Source organism: Salminus brasiliensis, chromosome 10 (genome assembly GCF_030463535.1).
Source record: "Salminus brasiliensis chromosome 10, fSalBra1.hap2, whole genome shotgun sequence".
NCBI classification, from domain to species: Eukaryota; Metazoa; Chordata; class Actinopteri; order Characiformes; family Bryconidae; genus Salminus; species Salminus brasiliensis.
The window spans coordinates 31,897,302-31,916,437 of NC_132887.1; the positions used below are offsets into that span (position 1 = coordinate 31,897,302).

At 39.6% G+C, this 19,136-nt stretch overlaps 1 protein-coding gene across 2 annotated transcripts in view; it reads right to left on the reverse strand.

Annotated features, from left to right (window-relative positions):
• Window positions 1–12,168: 12,168 nt before the first annotated feature.
• mdga2a (MAM domain containing glycosylphosphatidylinositol anchor 2a) overlaps window positions 12,169–19,136 on the reverse strand; it is a 194,436-nt gene continuing 187,468 nt past the window's right edge. For both annotated transcript variants that reach the window (XM_072689830.1, XM_072689829.1), the window contains exons 16-17: window positions 16,001–16,103; window positions 12,169–14,410 (exon numbers count right to left, since the gene is read on the reverse strand). In XM_072689830.1, the coding sequence (XP_072545931.1) occupies window positions 14,322–14,410; window positions 16,001–16,103 (192 nt within the window). In that variant the 3' untranslated portion in view covers window positions 12,169–14,321. The remainder of the gene's footprint in view (window positions 14,411–16,000; window positions 16,104–19,136) is intronic.

Consider the following 19,136-nt stretch of genomic DNA (forward strand, 5'->3'; position numbering starts at 1 on the left):
ACCTCCACCAGCTTGTGATAGTTATACCTCCCTCCCAGATGCGCCAAATGACTTCTGTTCTGGGTTTGAAGCATGACAGCAAGGAAGACCACACCTTCTCTTAATGACCAAGTACTGTGCTGTCCACAACTGATGTGCGGAGAACTCTACACCCATGAGTCAACCCACCAAAACCCTCTAGAACTGTGTAGCATAGAGTGCTTAGAGAAAGTGCAGAACAGCTAGTAGATGTTCTCATGGATATCTTCAACATTTCTCTGCAGTCGCCCCTATGAGCATCCAAACCACCACCATGATACCAGTGCTGAAGAAGTCCCCAGTATCTCAATGACTCTCAATGATCTCAATGACTACTATCAAAAACCAGCTTCCTCACTCACTCGACCCGCTACAGTTTGCGTTTCAATCGTTCTACAGATGACGCTATCTCTACCACACTCCACCTGGCTCTCACACACCTGGACAATAAAGACAGCTATCACAGGACCGGTGCGGACTCATGACTGTATTGCAAAGTACAGCTGTATTGCAAAACTAAGGAGATGATTGTTGATGAGCGCCAGCACTAGCTGAGAGAGCCCAGCAGCACCTTTGCTAACCATGTTTAATAATGACTATTTGAATTAATGGCTCTGGCTTACAGCTGTTGCTGCTGTTTCTCCTTTATAACAACCCGGATGGCAAACCGGAAATCAGAATCCAGTTGTGGCCCACATTTACTTTTTTCTTCTAGCACACACACCTGCAGGAGAACAGTATGTGGGGAATAGGTAAATGAGTTGGCCTTGTCTCTGCCTCTGTGGTTTGGAGGGTTGGAGGACCTGCCTCCCCATCCCCAGATGATGGTGTAGCCACTACGGCTATAGCAAGGAGAGTTCAATCTGGCTGCAGCGTCTGGACCACTTTTGACCCACAGCAAAACTGACACATATTTGGAATGATTGACATCTGGTTATGGTACCACTTGCTTTCACAGTAATTTTCAGTAATATATCTAGAACTTGCAGAAAGACAAGAGGGATGTTTTTGTGCTTCTTCCTGGTAAAGCTTTAACTGTGTTAAATCACTTCCGCTCCAAACAGTGGTAGAATCGACCGGTCCTTGTACTTAGTGCTCAGAGGGTCTAGTTGTTGTGTATTCCCAAGCAACTAAAGTGAAATCAAGCTAAATTCAAAGGTGGATGCCAGAGTTAAGGATGACATGTTACCACGTACTTAATGTTTTTACCAGCTCTCTAACATGAAGCGGTTCTCCGACACATACAATATTTTAAAGTGTCTGGTTGCTTATGCAGCTTACGTAGAACAGGGTGATATATCTGATGCTTACTATACATTACATTTTACCTTCAGAAATGCATGAAAAATAAAATTATGGTGAGCAATGACCTGAAAAGCTACGGCTTAAGAAGCCCCAGTCCCAGGTATTTGTAGTTGAGCTTAATGAGGGAATCCCCATCTCCATAATTGGGCCGGGGGGGGGGGGGATCCAGGGATTGCCCCGGAGATGAGTCAGATAAAGTAGGTCCATTGGTCCTACCCACTGTAAACCAAAACATGATTTACTGATTCCACAGTCACTAATTCTACAACATCTTATTGCACTGTGTGCACAATTATTAGGCAAGTCTTATTTTTGAGGATTATTTATCCCATCCTCGTCGACAGTGTTTTGGTGGCAGTGGTGGCTCAGGGGTTAGAGCGCCGGGCTATCGATAACAGAGTTGTGGGTTCGATTCCTGGGCTCGGCAATGCCACTATTGGGCCCTTAAGCAAGGCCCTTTACCCTCTCTGCTCCCTGGGCGCTGGAGTTGTCTTCAGATATTTCCTGGACCAGTCTAGATGCTTCAGCTTAAGTGTCTTGTTCAGTGGTGGTGGGGTTTCAGTCTTCCTTACCTTGTCCATGTCTCTGAGCATCTTGTACGTCTTGGTACTCCAAGTAGGTTGCAGTTCTGAAATATGACAGAATTGAAAGATAATGCCTTCCTGGTAGCTTCACGCTTGATTCTTCTCAAATCCCTGGCTTGAGTTTTTAAAAAAAATTTTTTTTTTAAACATGTTTCTTGCAACCTTGTTGACCATTTGCAACAAAACGTTGCAATGAGTGCTGCATCCCTCTGAGCGACTGAGTTAGTTAAACCCCCGATTTTTGGCCCATTTTGCCTAAAGAAAAAAAGCTGCCTAATAATTGTGCACACCTTGATATAGGGTGTTGACCTCCTTCCCCTCCCTCATTACACAGACACGCATTACGTGCTGTGCTTAAATCCATTAAGCATTCAAGTTTATCCAGCTTGGAGTTAGAAAATATGCCTAAGAATGATATGGTCAAAATACTCACTTGCCTAATAATTGTGCACACAGTGTATGTGGGTCCTGAAGTCCTAAACAATGGTAAAGCAGGCCTGGCCAAAATATCTTTATTGTAAATAGCTAAGCAATGACCTGTTTTCCAAAAGGCATTATGTTTGGGGAAAAAAAACATTATATATATATATATATATATTTTTTTTTTTTTTTACTTTTTTTTTCTCTTCCCCCTTTTACATTTTTAAAGTGAAGGAAATGGGCACAAAGCAAACAAGCTCCCTGCTCAGTCTGTATTTACATTGTTCTGCTGTGGAGGCAATCCTCTTTAGCTTTTTTTTTTTTTTTTTTTTTTTAAACAGACATCTGGAGTTTGATGGTATTTAATTGAATCCATTTTTACCCTTGTGAAAACATTCCCCATGCTACTGTCTACAACACAAGCCCAAAGCATGATCTAGACTGGGAAGAGCAACTTCAGGTGAATAGGGGACAAACAGGGCATAAACAAAAGAGGGCAGGATAAACAAAAAATTGCTGAGCCTAGCTCAGGAGATCCGGGGCAGATGGAGAACTCAAAACCACAAGCAGCACTTGGGTGTAAAACAGAGCAGGAATATCAATGAGAACAAAACCTCAAGCAGGGCTTGAGTGTACAAAAACTGATGGACAAAGCAAAACCATGAAGCAACGCTTCAGACAGGGACAGGGCTAAAATAAAAAATAATAATAATAATAATAAAAGCAAGGGCAAAACAAACACTAGGACAAGCAGGGAACAAAGGGCAAGGCACTATAAACAAAGCCAACAAGAGAGCAACAAAAAAGAGCAGCGTTACCAAGACCAAACAGCGTACAAGTGGCACGACAATGCCAGCTTGCACAGACCATGGCAGCCTATGGACCCAGAAAGTTCATGAATGCTAAGGGCTTTTGTAGCCACAGTCCCAGGTGTTGTGGATGAGGCTAACGAGAGGGGGGCGACTGAAGAGCGCATGTGCAGCCGGCCTCCAGAATCCCAGCTCCTCACAGGGCTTGTGGGCGGAGTCCCGGGATTACCCTGTGGGAGAGCATGATAACGAGATCCTGACATTTTAGACTTTTCTGAAGTCCTAAATGTGTGTACAAAAACAAAATGAATACAATAATATTGATAAAATGATGAAAAGAATGTTTAATTTTATGCCTTATATATAAAAAACGAGCAACTTCTTAATTGTCAATGTAAAAAGAGTAATTTTGAAGCATTTCTGTTGGTCCAGATACAAATTATGGAAAACATTATGTACAAAAAATGTAAAACAGCTAAATTTAAAATACTTGGATGATTGTTTTTTGGTGACCTTCCCAGTCAGTGGGGACTAAATATAGTAGCGCTACTTTAAGTTGTTGAAGAGCAAGACATTTGCACCTGAAAAATCTGCAGTTCCATGACACATCTTGTGGAATCCATGTCACAAAGAATTGGGTCTGTATTGAGAGCAAAGGGAGGCCATTTCCAGTATTAGTATAGTGTTTCTAATAAAGTTAGTGTATTGTTTAAGACCTTGGCAAACATGATGCTGGCATGTGTTGGATTATTAGCTTTCAAAGTATGTGAATTAATCCTCAAGAGAGCAAAACTAAAGGCGCGGGTTTGTTGTCAGAGAGCAGCTGTCTGTGAAGCCAGTGTTAGCTCATTGGAGTGAAAGCAAAGACTTCAGAAGAACCTCTGGCCCCACGGTGCAGCTACTGTAGACTGTAGACCACACACACATCACAGAATCTGAGTAATTGAAACATAAAACCTACACAATGCTGAGGGTGAAGAAAGATTTACAAAAAGCCACTCTGTCATGTTATGTTCCACTTCCCAAACAAAGCAAAGCTTCTCATTGGTTGTGAAGCACAGTCAGCATTGCTATTATATTTGCCTGACATAGGCACAAGAAAAAAAAAAATCTGATCTTAGAACCCAGTCCCCCGGCTAAATAGAGAAGAGGATGGATGGGGAGATGACTACTAATGTACAAGAAAGAGAGAGAAAGAGAGGGATATTGTGTGAGAGTGTGTGAATGTTTTGAGTTACTGTGTAAGGACAACTGTGTTGTCTGCCCCTGGTTTTATCCATAGTAGTCAGAACTCCTCAGTCCAACATATGCAGCTAAAGTTAGCAGCCATCCGATTGTCCTACTTGCGGGCTAGTGGTGACTTGTAATTTCAATGCACCTGATTAATAAAGGACAGCTGCTCTGGTTATCACTGCAGTCAAACCAGGGAGGACCTGAGAGTGTACCTGGAGAGAGTTAGGGATGGAATTGGAGTCTTGCAGACAGTTGTTAAGATAGACATGGGGATCCTACACCTGACTATTACTGTATCTATGGTTCTATCATTGTGTGTGTAGGTGTGTGTACAGATTAGAAGTACTAAGGTTGGTGGTAATGAGAATTTTAAGGAGGCTGAGCAGATTAAAAAGATGCTGCTATGTAATCATCTCATCTGTACTCATAATGCTTTCTCTGTACTATGTTTAAGAATATAGCCGTTACCATGTTGGCATGTTCTGTTCATCTGTATTTTTACACCCTCTTAAAAAGCCTATGGACCACTCAATCTATCCATCCATCTATGCCGCTATCCCTCCATCTGTCCATCTATTTCTTCATCTATCGTTACATCCACCCCTCTATCTTTCCTTTTATCTATCCCACCATCTACCTCTTTATCTGTACTTCTATCTTTCCCTCTATTCCTCCTTCTATTCCTATATCTCTCCATCTATCCCTCTATCTATCCCTCTATCTATCCTACATCTATGAGGATTGAGGATACACAGGATTTGACACAGCAGTTGCAAATTCACACATCACCTGATTATTCACTCCATGGCAGGTGCTTAGCTCTGTATAGTCTATAATTGGTCAATGAACATGATAATGGAAAATGATGTCCCAATAAAATGACCAACTGTATGAATGTAAATAGAGATCTGACTTCATACATAGTCACATACTCACAAAATTAAAAACTGTGTGAATGTTAAAGTTGTTCTGAAGTACGTTTGTATGATGTACTTATGTCTAGTCAGTGTTTTACCTTTAGTCGACATGCAGGAGCATCTCAGCACTCTTCTGGTTTGCAGGAGCAGAATGAGGATGAACTGCTGCTTAAACTTAACAGTTATCTGGAAAGTAATGCTTGAAAGATGGACACAAATAAACCAACTGAAATGTAGATATAAGCAGTAGGGCAGGCCAATTTAAAGTTCATTTGACATGGTTTGTTATTGGACAGGTAAACACATTGATATTAAATATATCTGATATTTAAGACCTGATTTTGATTTATAGAGTTGCAGTATGACTGTTGTTGGTGTTTGTTGGTGAAGAAAAGGATGGTCTGCAGAATCTACAGTTTCTGCTACCTTAACTAGTTGTTGTTTTTAATTGTTTTAAAATATCTGATAGGATGGTGTGAACTAAAATGAGACATTATACCCCCTAAGGGTTTTACATCTCGTGTATTTCTGCCTGTGTTTATGTTCAGTTCCTCCTGCTCAGGATGGCAGTGGGTCTGGAGCTTACCTGGATTCATTAGCCTCAAGGCAGGAATACACTTATGGCAAGACAACAGTCCATTACAGGGTACCACACACAACCATCACACCTAGTGGCAATTCAGATTGACCAATTCACCTAACATGAGGTGGGAGTAAACTGGAGTACTTGGAGGAAACCCAGACACACCAAACACACCAAATTCCTCATAGATGGAGACTGGAGAAAGGATTGAACCCACAACCCCGGGTCCCTGAAGCTGTGCGACACATACACTACATGCGGTGCCACCATGCCGTCCTATGAGTATGTTTCAGATAAATGTAGTAAACCCTGTCTAAAATCCACAGCAGTTAAAAAAACAGCAATTCTGCCTGTCCCAGCCCACTGTAACAACGCTGTACCTTCAAATGTAATCATTAAAATATAGGCCATTCAAATAATCAAAATATATAAGCTTTATTTACTGACTCATCTATCATAGGTTATAAAAAATGTATAGTTTAGTTCCCAAAACATTTTCAGCAGTTCAACCTGAACACATTTGCCTCTGTAGAATATTTGACATATCCCACAGATTTAAAAGAAGGTTACATCATCTGACTTTCTGGAAGATCAGAGATGCAGAGGGGGCTGCAGTGCTGTTTTGGGGTTTTTTGATTGGAGCCCAATGGTCAGTTTTGTGCTGTTATTTTACGAGTGCTGAATTTGATCAGGATTGTGCGGACCAGGCATTAAATATTCACAGGATTTCTCTGTGTGGCGCTGCATGGGGCCAGACATTGCACTGCCTATTTTAAAAAACAAACACAGCTTGAAGAAGGGCAGAGACAAGGTTGCGCACTACACAGGGGTACTCACTACGTGGTATTTTAAAATATTTAGATTGTTTGTTTTCAGATGATTTGCTTGAAAAGGTTTATCACAACAGAATGAGTAGTGTTACAACACGTCAAATGTGCAGCAATTCACTTTTAATTACTCAAACAAATGACCAAAGGAACAAGGAATTTAAAGATGACTGTATCAGAATATGTGAAACCACCACTTCGGACACAACGTTTTTGATAGAGCATGATTAGTCCCCTTTGCTTATCTTCAGCCCAGAGTTTCTCAATGTAGGAAACAGATCAAAACTCTGTATTCATTTGAACAGTACAGGGTAAGGAAGGAGGCCTATTTTATGTTATTGCCTGGTTGTCACTGAATTCCCTCAATATTGACTCACTTTGCTGCTATGCTGCTCACCCAGTTATACGCAAGACATAGTTTTACTGATATTAATCTATAGTCCTTGCTTTAAGATGCCATAAAATGAGCTGTTTATGATAACACAAACTTGATACTGTTTGATTTAAAATCCATATTCATGAAAATAAAATTATATATATATATATATATATATATATATATATATATATATATATATATATATATATATATATATACATATATATATATAATATAAATATATAAGTATATTTACTCATAAGCAGTAAGGCAGGTATAGATCCATTACTGTGCTTTTATGATCGCAATGTATGATTAACACAGAAAGGAGACTGTCATCTGTTTCACAACTTATTATTTAAAAATGGAGGAACTGGCCCAGTTTAGCCCAATTTTTGTCAGCACTGCTTAATGTCTTGGAATCTTTCACTTCTTACCTATGACAAAAGCACTGCTGTGGTTTGCTGTGGTTAGCTGAACTGCAGCAAAGCTAGAGGAGAAACATCTTTCTCCTTTCATCTTTGGAATTTCTGGCAAACCAGTGGACTGAGCCCCAAATGGTGCAGTGGAAAAAGGTGCTGTCACTATGACCAGTCATAGTGCTAGCCATCGGCTGGGGCCATGAGAGAGCACAACTGGCCTTGCTCTCTTCATCTCCCCACATCTCTATTGCAATGCTGGCCGGCACGTAATTCTGCTGGCGATGCATCAGAGCCAGGTACATGGAGCTTTTCTCTGAGCGCGTTGATGGCCCAGTGATGATGTATTAGCAGCAGTTGACTGTCAGGCAGTGGCTGACTGTGCATGTGTTGGAGGGGACGAGTGTTGGTCTACACACTCCCAGTAAAGAGTGATGGGGCAGAATATGTATGGGTTGGGTAATTGATGTGAAAAAAATCTGAAATAACTATTTAAAATTGGACTCTAATAGCCAATTTTATGAACAAATGCCATCCCTGCTGTTGCTCCATGATCAAAAATTGCACACAAACATGCACTAGTCCAGAATGCAGAACCTTCTTCCTGTATTTACTTTTTTCTAAAATGCATTATAGAGTGAGACATGAGCTAAGGCCAGTTATAGTCAGACCAGTTGTCCATTTTCTGATATTTTGTTCTTTGTCACAGTCAGAATCACAGAATTCTAGTCCACATATCTTTTGGCTGGCTGATTCTGGTTGGGATATTATAACATTCTGACACAATTGCTGCCCACACTGTATACAGATTACTGCTGTTATTAATACTGTAGTTATTAACCTCTGCATCCTACAATTCTCTTTGACGTGAAACATAAAGAACAGCGTCCAGCCATGCGTTTGGGCTATAATCACATTCCACATTATGACATTAGAAGGCAGAGGAGAGTGCTGCCCTTTGGATTTGTACATTAAGATGTGTGGATTTTTTTTCTATGGCTTGTCACAGGTGACAAATGGGTCTGCTTGCAGAGACTTTGCAGACCATAAATTACAGATAATAATATGGGCACTTACAACATAACCTAATGGAGATGCTCTAAGCATCTTCAGCGTTGCACGCTCAAGGGCGTTGCAGTACGAATCCCTCAAGACTTGAGGAGGATTCAGAGGAACAGTGTGTCGGGATGGATTTCAACAGAGGTTAATCCTGCAGAAAGGACCGTCATAAAACAAGTGGGGAAACCATGAAAATGTTCAACTTTAGCAAACCCAGCACCCTATTCAATGTAATAGGCATTTAAGACAGTGTAACAACAAAAGAAGGGTGCCAAAAACTACTCAAAGACCACATTTCACTTTCACATTAACAGACTGCTATGCATACAGAGCATGCATGCGACATACTAGTGCTGTTAAGTGAATACAACACTTTTATAAGAACAGAGTGATTTATTTAAGACCAGTGTGAGCAGCTTGAGGATCAAAAGAGTCCCAAAGTTGGGAAAAAGTCATCTATTTTTGATGGACCTTCATCTATTAGCTTCCCTGTGGTGAGGCCCTGCATACGGGAGAAGCTGCTGAATCTTTGTAAGGATTAGAGGCAATCTCTCTACCACTGTGGAGTAGAACTGTCAGCTTTTAGGGCTAATGAGGAGATTTCTGAAGCCCTTGGTTAAAAGGTGCTGGAATAGTTATTTTTTTCCATAATGACGATGGCTCTATTTGTGCATATTCTCCTCAGCTGAATTCTTATAAATCAAGTCACCATATATGATGTGCTGGGAGGTGAGCTAAGATAGCAACATTGGTCTTCAGCATTGGCTGGATGCTGGTGGGATCTGCTTTAATCATGGGTTTTAAAGTGGTGCCACATTGCACTAGTTATTGGCAGTCAGAATTAAAAGACTATGACGGGTTCACCAGTTCTACAGCAATCATGCTTTTTGTTCAAGACCATAAGCATGAAGTAAATAACCCCATCAAATAAATCCCGTAACCCGGGATTAATAAATTTGAACCATTATATTATTTTATATTAGAATTATTTACTGGGACACATGACCAGGTCTGGATTACAAATGACATTTTAATATTTTGTTCTGTGACACTGGTTTTATGTAAGAAACAAATTTAGAAAAATGTTGCTCAAATGTGGACACAGGATTACCATTGGCCGCTAACTGTGAATCAATGAAAATAGCTCACTTTTTTTGGATGAAATACCCTTACTTCAAGTACTGTTGGTCAAGACTGTGAATCGAAAGCAAAGATGTAAAAATTAATTGGTTTTACCAATTACAAGTCTGAAGGGGTTGGATACTAATGGGTAAAAGCTGTTTCAGTATATTTTTTAGCTCTGGTGATACAAAGTTTGACTTTGAGAGCATATTAGTTTTCTACAATTTAATCCCACATCTGCACAATACTGCCATTTTAAGAAATCCTCTGTTGTTTCACTTGTAACTCCATAAGACATTGCATATAGGCGGCCATTCTTTTGCAGTCAATAGAACTTTACAACATGATTTTCATTGACATGAAAATGTCAACTGCCCAGTACACCAACACGTACCTGTGCTGATGCAAGACTGACAGCTCTTGCTGAAACCCTTATCACCATAGAGCATGAAATGGGGGCACTCCTTTGAGGTCAGCTAAGAACTACTTCTTCAGAAAATCATCAGTGTGGTTGGGCGGTATTAATCAACCAACTCTTATTTGAGCATGACAACATACTCTAAAGCCCTGCAGGCATTCAGCATTTTTTAATAATATATTTAAAAAAAAATCATCTGCCCATTCTCTCCCAGTGCGTACCATTGCTAAATCACATATAATACTTGTTATTGCAAGTTAGAAAAGTGGGGCCTAAAATGCACTTCCTGCATGACACATGTAACCAGATATTTGCATTATTTTATTTACAAATGTAAAAGGTGTGAAAAGATCCTTGGTATTAATTGAAGGTTAAATGATATTAAGTCCAATGGTATTAATAAGACAAACAAACAAAAAACAGATATTTGGGGTGGGGTGGAGTAGTTCTCACTGCAGCAGTATGTGAGTGTTTACTTCTCTCTAGCTATTGTTTTAAAATGCTGGCACCAAAGTCTGCCTTTAGAAAGACTCATTTTATTCAAAAGTTCATATTTATAGCAAGTCAGAGTTCTCTTTTAAAGCTTAGTCTTATGGATGCTATTGGGTAACATTAAAACATATCTGCATCCTTAAATAATAACTCAAAAGAGTAATGAGTAAGGGACAAAGACAAGGGGCCTTTGGCAAGCCGTCAACTGTGCAGTTTAGGGCGTGTCAGTGTGTCTTTGCTGTCGTAACGACAAGAAAAGTATGCCTTGCGTGGCTCGAAGCATGCACCTGGCATGAATTAAGTCTCTTAATTAATCATGGGTGTGTTATGGGCGTAACGTGCTATAAACCAATCAGCGTGTCACTTGCCATTCCTTTTAAGAGCCAGGTGTGGTCTGACTTTGGCAGATTGCTATTTCAATCGTGTAAAGCGGGGGTGTACATGCGTTGGCCACGCGCATGTGTTGACAATTCACTGCCAAGATAGCAATGAACGTCTGACTGTTGACATCTGCCTAGGTTGTTTTCAGTCAGTGGTGCACCTGTGGTTTTCCATTGTCAAGATAGCAATATGCCAGAAATTGACCTGAACACACCTCATTTCAAGACCACCACGCATATTGGCGTAGATATATTCTCAAGCACTATTGCTATTTAAACGACGCAGGTGTAGGTAGGAAAATAGATTGTTGGCAGGGTATAGAATAGCAATGAGCATCGCAACCCGCCTTGCGCAGGGTGTAATATAGGGCCCAAAACCTTGTGTCTGGACTGGCCAGTTTGTGGCTGTGTAACAATATAGACTACATTACTCTCTTAAACATAATGGCAATGCCATTGAAAAATCAGTTAAGTAATGGAAATGGAAAATTACAAAGAATCTTCACATAATATAAAAGTCCAAGGAGAACTCAGAAATGGTTCTTTAGGGAACTAAAAGTGATTCCTCTATGGCATTGCGCAAAGAACCCTTAGTGGTACCTTTTATTAGGATTACATACATATGTCATTACATTTTTACATGTCAGCATATCTACTCAAACTTACATTTCCCATTTTTTCGCTCTCTTTCACTGAAGTCTAGAGTTGTGGCACAGCCCTGGCCCTGACAGTTCCTTACCGCACCTCAGCATACAGTAAAATAGGTCATGCACTGTATAAATACGCCTTGGCTGGAAACAGAAACACATGTTGGAACTGACAGATTTGGGAGAAACTCTTTCTCTTTCTTAACAATGTCCCTAGGCAATGTCCCTTGGAAGAATCCTTATGACAGAAATTTCTGTAAGCCACTGCTTAATGAAAGCTGCAAGTGTTTAATGGGCCATAAACTACTTCTGCTGGCACCTTCACGCTGTGCTCCTATGCAGACTTTGTAAGCGTTCTCTGTTGAATAAATGGGGCCAGGGCGATTGTTAAAGATGGCAGTGGAGTGTGGGGAGTACAAAATTACAAGACAATTCCCAAGCAGCAGACCGATCTCACCTTTCTTTTAGACATTTTAGCAGTACTGCAGGTGAGAACATGGTCAAACTTTTTTAAGGAGCGGTGACACAAGCTGGAAAAGAAAATTCAGTTCACTCATTACCATGAAAGCTTTTTATTGATCAGAGATGTAAAATATGTTTTGCCTTTTCAAAGGTAATTATTGGGGAGTAGGTTTTCTTTTATTAGTTGTGGCTTTAATCAAATTGAAGGGGAAAAATGTATGGTGTGGAAGGTACTGTGTGTACTGTGTGTTGTGAGAGTGATATTACTTGTGCTTTTTTTGTATGAGTATTTTTAAAATGTGAAACATGAATAGGTAATATCCTATCCAATGTATTTGCATATAAGCTCATATTTGATATTTTATAATATCATACTAGTTTTATATTATATCATATTGAATAATACAATTATGAAAAGGGATTTTAAAATGGACGTTTAAGAAAAAAAAATAGTTTTGATCAACATATTTTGGACTAACAAAACTGAGGGAGGAAATTGAGTTCTTCCCCAGAAACGTTATGAACAATAAAAGTGACTTTACAATACATTTCCAAAAACCAGCTGGTTAAGGTAACGGATGGTCTCAGGTAGTTCAGAGAATTTGTTTTTTTTTTTAAGTTTCTGAAAAGCAGTCATTTTTCATCAGAGTAATAAAATATCATTTGTAAGAATCCAAGCGGATGGACCCGGCTCATCAGGGCTGTTTATAGAGTTTGTACGACTTTATCCACTGTACCATTCAGTCCTTGAGCATTTATTTTTTGAAAATGTCTTCAACAGCACAAATGTCTTATTGGACTGAAGGAGGATTTCACAGTGACCCTCCCTGCAGTACTTTGTCCAGAGTTCTGGCTCTGGAACTCCTGTTTGATGTCCATCAATAAAGGAACTTGCCCTTTTTTCTCCAATGACTCCATCATAGTTAATTTTCCATCTCAGTTGGGATTGGACAGTGATATGGGTTACATCTGAAAGCAACAGCTGATAAAGTAAACAATGGCCGACATGTATGTGGAAAACCAAGAGCTGTGACAGGGCTTCGGGACAGGACGTGGCACTAGGGTCATCCATCTGTTGCACTTGCTTCTTGCCCTTGTTGCCATTGATATGCTATGAAATGTGCCAAAGATCAATAGCCCACCAGGTGTTGGAACAGACCGATGTTACACGAAGTTCTGAAGGCACTTGATTTCATTGCAGACAGCAGCTCCGTGTTCTGTATTGAACAGGGTCCTAGGGTGAAAAGGTCTTGTGCTATCTTTCTGCACCTCAGGAAAACAACTGCTTGCAGACTGGCACAGCTTCAGATGGGCACAGTTTGGAATTGGATGGGCCACCCATGCAAGAGTTAAAGGTTGACATTCAAGCGGTCCCTGCACCTCTTTTAAACACAAGTCATTCTAAAACGAAAAGGCCAACTCAATGATTCTTAAAGAGGGTAAATGTTCGGCTTGTCAGTTACCTAATAAATTAAAACGACATTAGCAAGAAACCCGCTGATATCAGCAACGACAACCAAAATATTAGGGTAGCAAAGAAAAAACAATGCAGTGGAAACAAACACCTCACTGAATATGACTTAAAATTCGGCTTTGCCACTTCAATGTAAAGGAGCCATGGCCTATTCAGATTTCAGCACAGAGATTAAGAAAAGAATAACAATAAAAGAGACAATAGAGCTTTTTTTTTAACAAAACAGCAGCCCTAATTAATTCACTCATGTAAGGGAAAACACTGTTTATCCATATTCTTTTGCTATTGGATATATAAAAAGGATTCCTGTCGAAAGAAAGAATAGTACTGTCACTGACTTTGTGATTAATATCATTAATCAGGGGCTCTATGTCTTCCACTTGCGTAACATATATTGCAAGAATATGATCTTCAGGATGAACATTTTGAGAAAGACTGAACATAGTAAAACCTTCTGAAAAATACATGTGTCTTTGTGCTTTGAGAAGATTCACCTGGTCAATCCACCATTGCTTTCAAAGAATCCAGGTACACCCATTCACACGTCAACAACTTTAATAGGCTTTTGAATCCTGACCCTGCACGGCCTCCTGCAATGTACTGTTATTTGTAACTAGTGATCGACTCCCTCCCGTGCTCCATCTGGATTGTACTTTGAACTGTGGCTCTCTCTTACAGACGGGATGAATCTTTGGTAGTTGTAATTGGACAGTCCTTGTCTGCCAGAAGCCCCTAGAAGTGCCAGAGCCGGATTTGACCTCTCTAGGACACGGTCACCTCCGATGGCCAACCAAGGCCAGGAGCAGGGTGAGACACAACTGCCATATATGTTTTGCTGTGGGAGGGGCCAGGGACCTTAGATCTAGAATAAACACACAAGCACACAGTTTCAAACGTTAGAAGATTCTGATCACAATAAATCTGCATATCTGCATATCATCTCTGTCCAATAAAAAACATGTATATCCAAAACGGTGCAAAAATGGTCTTAACTTTGAATGGAGGTCAATGTAAAATAAAAATATATTCCAAGTAATTTAGAGCATTTCTATTCTTCTGTTTATCCAGAACAATTCATACAGGGTACGGGGCAGCTGAAGGGTTCAAACCATGGACAAAAATTAAGATATATTTTTTAATTAGACAGAAGCGATATGTAGTTTGGCTGACATTCATAGCAGCAGCTAAAGTATAGCCAATAACACATCAAACTTTCACTGGCACTTTTCTAGCAGTATCGCAGGAACTGTACTGTCATTGTGAAACCTTGTTAGCTGTGCCAGGAGCCCAACAAAAGGCATCCCCCTATTTAACTACATCACAACAATGCAAGCAGAACAGGTACTTTCAAACACATAAGAATATTTTAACACAGGAAAAGTTTTATTAATAAAGAGAACAGAAAAAAGGTGGGTGTCTGGGTTTCTCCACCCTACTTACTGTGATATTTATATGCAAATATTTATGTAAATATTATTATTGTTAGAGTTACTGTTGACCATTGAAGACAGTGGATTCCGTAAATTAATAAAAAAATAAACAAAATAACAGACAATGGTACAACTTTGAAAAGAAGAATATTTTAGCTGAATATTTTAAGCATTTGTGATACTGATCATTTTAATGTCGGTGTAAAAATCTGAACTCTTATTGTCTTTCTTCGTTCCAGTAAAGTACAAGTACATTTGTATTGACTAAAATTAATGTTGACATTTCTGATTCTTCTGTTTGCTTAAAATCTCATTTGTATTGTAAACCCTTAGACAACAATAGAAAGTAGAGGTTAGAATAGAAGGCAAAACAGAATAGTGGTTTCAGACTTTTGTACACAACTGTATTTCAGAGTAAAGTACTATTTAAAATGATTCAAGAATATAATTAAAATAGAAATATAAAATTATATTGGCCATTATTATCAGAATTGTAGACCCTTAACATCTGATACTGATGATGGCCATTGCACATGGGTTGGGCCTGAACAATTCTGTGTCAACCTAAAAGAAAATATACAGTTTTTACATTTTATTTGGTGAATAATACTGTGAAAAAAGTATGCTGACTTCTGAACGTCTGTCCTCCCTTTCAAATGTATTTTACCATGGTTGGCTTGTTTACAGAAATTATATTTCCACAGAAACTACTGTACAGTACACATAAATCAATCTCAAATTACCCTCTGTAATTTAACTGATTCATTTCCATCATAAATCAGCTACTTGAAAAAGGTACTCCAGATGTCTCAGTTAAAATCTCCATTTTACACAAAATATTTTGTGAACAGCTAGTCAATAAACCAGCCAGAGCAGGCACTCGACTGCAACACTAGTAAATATTTCATACACTGTATTGATTAAGTTTTATAACATTAATGCAGGAGGAGCCTGACAGTCTGTGGTCCTATTTAGAAATCAATAGCTAGGACATTTTTTTCATGACCATCCAATATACTCACTGCTATTGGGAGGGGGGTCTCGACACTCTCCCTCCTCGATGGTCACATCGTCTATGGCAATATCTCCCTCAATGCCAGAACCACGGACACCCTCCAAAATCATCTATGCATAAAAACAGAAGATATATTCAGGATATGGTTAAACCACCTCTTTTATATTTGAACTACACAAACCATTTTTCTCAGTCTAGTAGTAGGTGGGTCCAGTTGAGGCCTGTTAAGAACAATAGACAGCAAATGTGGAAAACGATTTTCTTGTTTTCAGTTACACCCAGATATTCAATCCCCCTGCAACTCCAAACTGAACCCAGGAAACATTTGGTCATTAAATCAGTGGTGAAATGATACTCATGTACGTGATATAACAGTTGCACAAAGCAGAATATTCCACCAAATAAAATAATTAAGCATTAGACAGTGTACACAGCAGCTACAGGGGTTTTCACACTGAAGAAAACTAAAAACGGGCAAAAGAAAGAGAGATACATCTCATTCAACAGCAGAATATATTGTTTGGCTGACATTCTCAGCAGCAGCTAAAGTACAGCCAGTCAGCCAAACACATAAAACAAATTACTGTTTTTTTCCAATTTTCCTGTTGTATCTCAGGAATTTGAAACCAAAATGTTAACATGAAAAGGCTTTAAAGGGAAAGGGCTTTATAGTACTGTATATGTTCAATATTTATCTTGGATTGAAGACTTAGAAGACTTTAAATCCTGTTGTGAGCCCATCTGTGAATTGCAGAGGGACTCTAAATATGCAATGATCCAGAAGTTGCATTCAAGGTTTTTGAGGAGGGATCAGGAATCAATGAACTGACAGTTTTAGTAGGAAATCCTGAGGTTGTGTAGTTTTATACAGTTTAGCCATGAGGAGTGTCCAAACCTATGTCACATCTGATTGAAGCACCATTGGCAGCTTTAAGGTGTTTTGGGAAAGAAGCTATGAGCACGATTGTTTCTGGATATTTTTGACCATCCCTCTTGGCATATCCTTGCAAGCTCCATCAGGTTGGATGGGAAGCATTGATACTTTCTCTGAAGCCGCTCCTTTGTTCTCTTGGCTGCATGCTTCGGGTCGTTGTCATGTTGGAAGGTTTCTCATGGTTTCAGAGTCCTCTAGGTTTCCCTGTTGGCAAACTCAAAAGGTTTCCGCCTGGCCACTCTACCATAAAGGCGTTATTTGTGGAGTGCTGCCTGGATGGTTGATCTTCTGAAAGGTTCTCCCATCTCCACTAAGATACGTTGGAGCTCTGTCAGCTCCAGCCCTTGGGTTCCTGTTCACCTTCCTGGCCAAGGCCGAATGATTATGGTGGCCACTGTGCTCTTTAGACATGTAAAGCTGCAGCAATTTATCTGTACCCTTCTCCAAATCTATGCCTTGACTCAATTCTGTTTCTGACATTATTTCTTTGACCCCATGACCTTATATAGGCAGGTGTTGGCAATCCCCAATCATGTTCAATCAACTGAATTTTCCCCAGGTGGAATTAAATTGTAGAAACATCTCAAGCAGTATCAGTGGACACAGAATGCACCTGAGCTCACTTATTGGTGTAATCAAACCACTTTGTCATTGTGGCCTAATTTGTGTAGAATTGAGGCAAAAAATGAACTCGATCTATTGTAGAATAAGTCTGTTACTGGCATTACTGTAATAACAACATTACAGCAAAATAAAATAAAAATATAAAATATGTTCCAGAGAAAAGTGCAGACGTGTTGATTCATGCTGATGGCTGTTCTTGATTCTTATTCTAGTAGAGAAGACAGCAAACATTATCCTTCTGTTCCAGCAAACCCCACCAGTCAGGCTCTAGTGTGCCTTTGTGTTGGGCAGAGAAGCAGCAGAAAAGCATTGCGCTGTAACATCTTGTCCTGCCCTGCCTTCGTCTGTGTTCCTTTGTTTACTTGACCCATGTGATCCTGGTCCATGTGCTCCATGTTTTCTTTTGGTTTTCGTCTCTGCCCCTGCCTTTGTCCCACCTGGTCATTAGTGTCCCCACCTGTGGTTTCTGTATTGCGTCCTCGTCAGGTCTTTCTTGTTATACACACACGGGGCAATTTATTAGGAAGACCATACTAACACCGGAGTGACGTGGATTCCACAAGAGGAAACAGTCCTTTGAGATTCTGATCCATGCTGACATGATTACATTAAACAATTTTTTCAGATTTTCAGAAGCAGTTCTGAATCCCCTCTTCCACATCACATACAAAGGTCCTCTATTGGATTGGATTTAGATCCATGAAAGGATGCACATGTTCAGCAACAATACTCAAATAAGCTGATAGACTGTGGCATTACATCACTGGTTGAGTGGTATTAATGGCTCCAAAATGTATCAAACAAACATTCCATTACACCACCTCCACCAGACTGCTGACACAAGGAGTCCATTAATTCCTGATGTAGGTGCCAAATTCTTACCCTCCCATTAGAAACTAGGCAAGAACAATCACTCCACGCTCCAAATAACTCACATTTTCCCCCAAGCTGATGCGAACACTACCTGTAGCTGCTGGCCATTATGTTATTGATTTTGTGCATTGCATGGTGCCACAGGATTGGCTGATTAGATAATTGCATGAATGTGTAGGTATAACTGTCTTGCTAATAATTGATCTGCTCAGTGAGTGTACCTACCTATTATTTTTTGTCTGTCGTCTCTACCGTGATTTGAATGTCTGGATGTTGGCCTTTGTCCTTTTTGGCCAGTTTCACATGCACAAATCAACTACACACAAACTGGTCTATATTTCCCAAGGTGAAGAATGGGCACAATGGACACAGGCAGATTTACAAACCACTGGTGAAATAAAGGCATTTAGTCTTTACATTGAATCATGTTGCCGTAAAATGTCCCAGCAGAATATGAAATAATACTAATAAACTATGCAAAAGGGGTAACATTCTACATGAAGCTATTTTAGAATAAAGCAATTCTTTCTAAAGGCCTCCATGAAGTCTTTATTTAGTACATTTTTCATCTTATATTACTATTTAACAGCACTGCTTTTTAGTGGAGAGAAGATCACAAAATAAACTAAAAAATCTCTTTTTAGTACCACAACAATAGATGTCCTCTAGATTTCCATCCAAAAATGTAAGCACAGCTACAATTAAGTGCCTC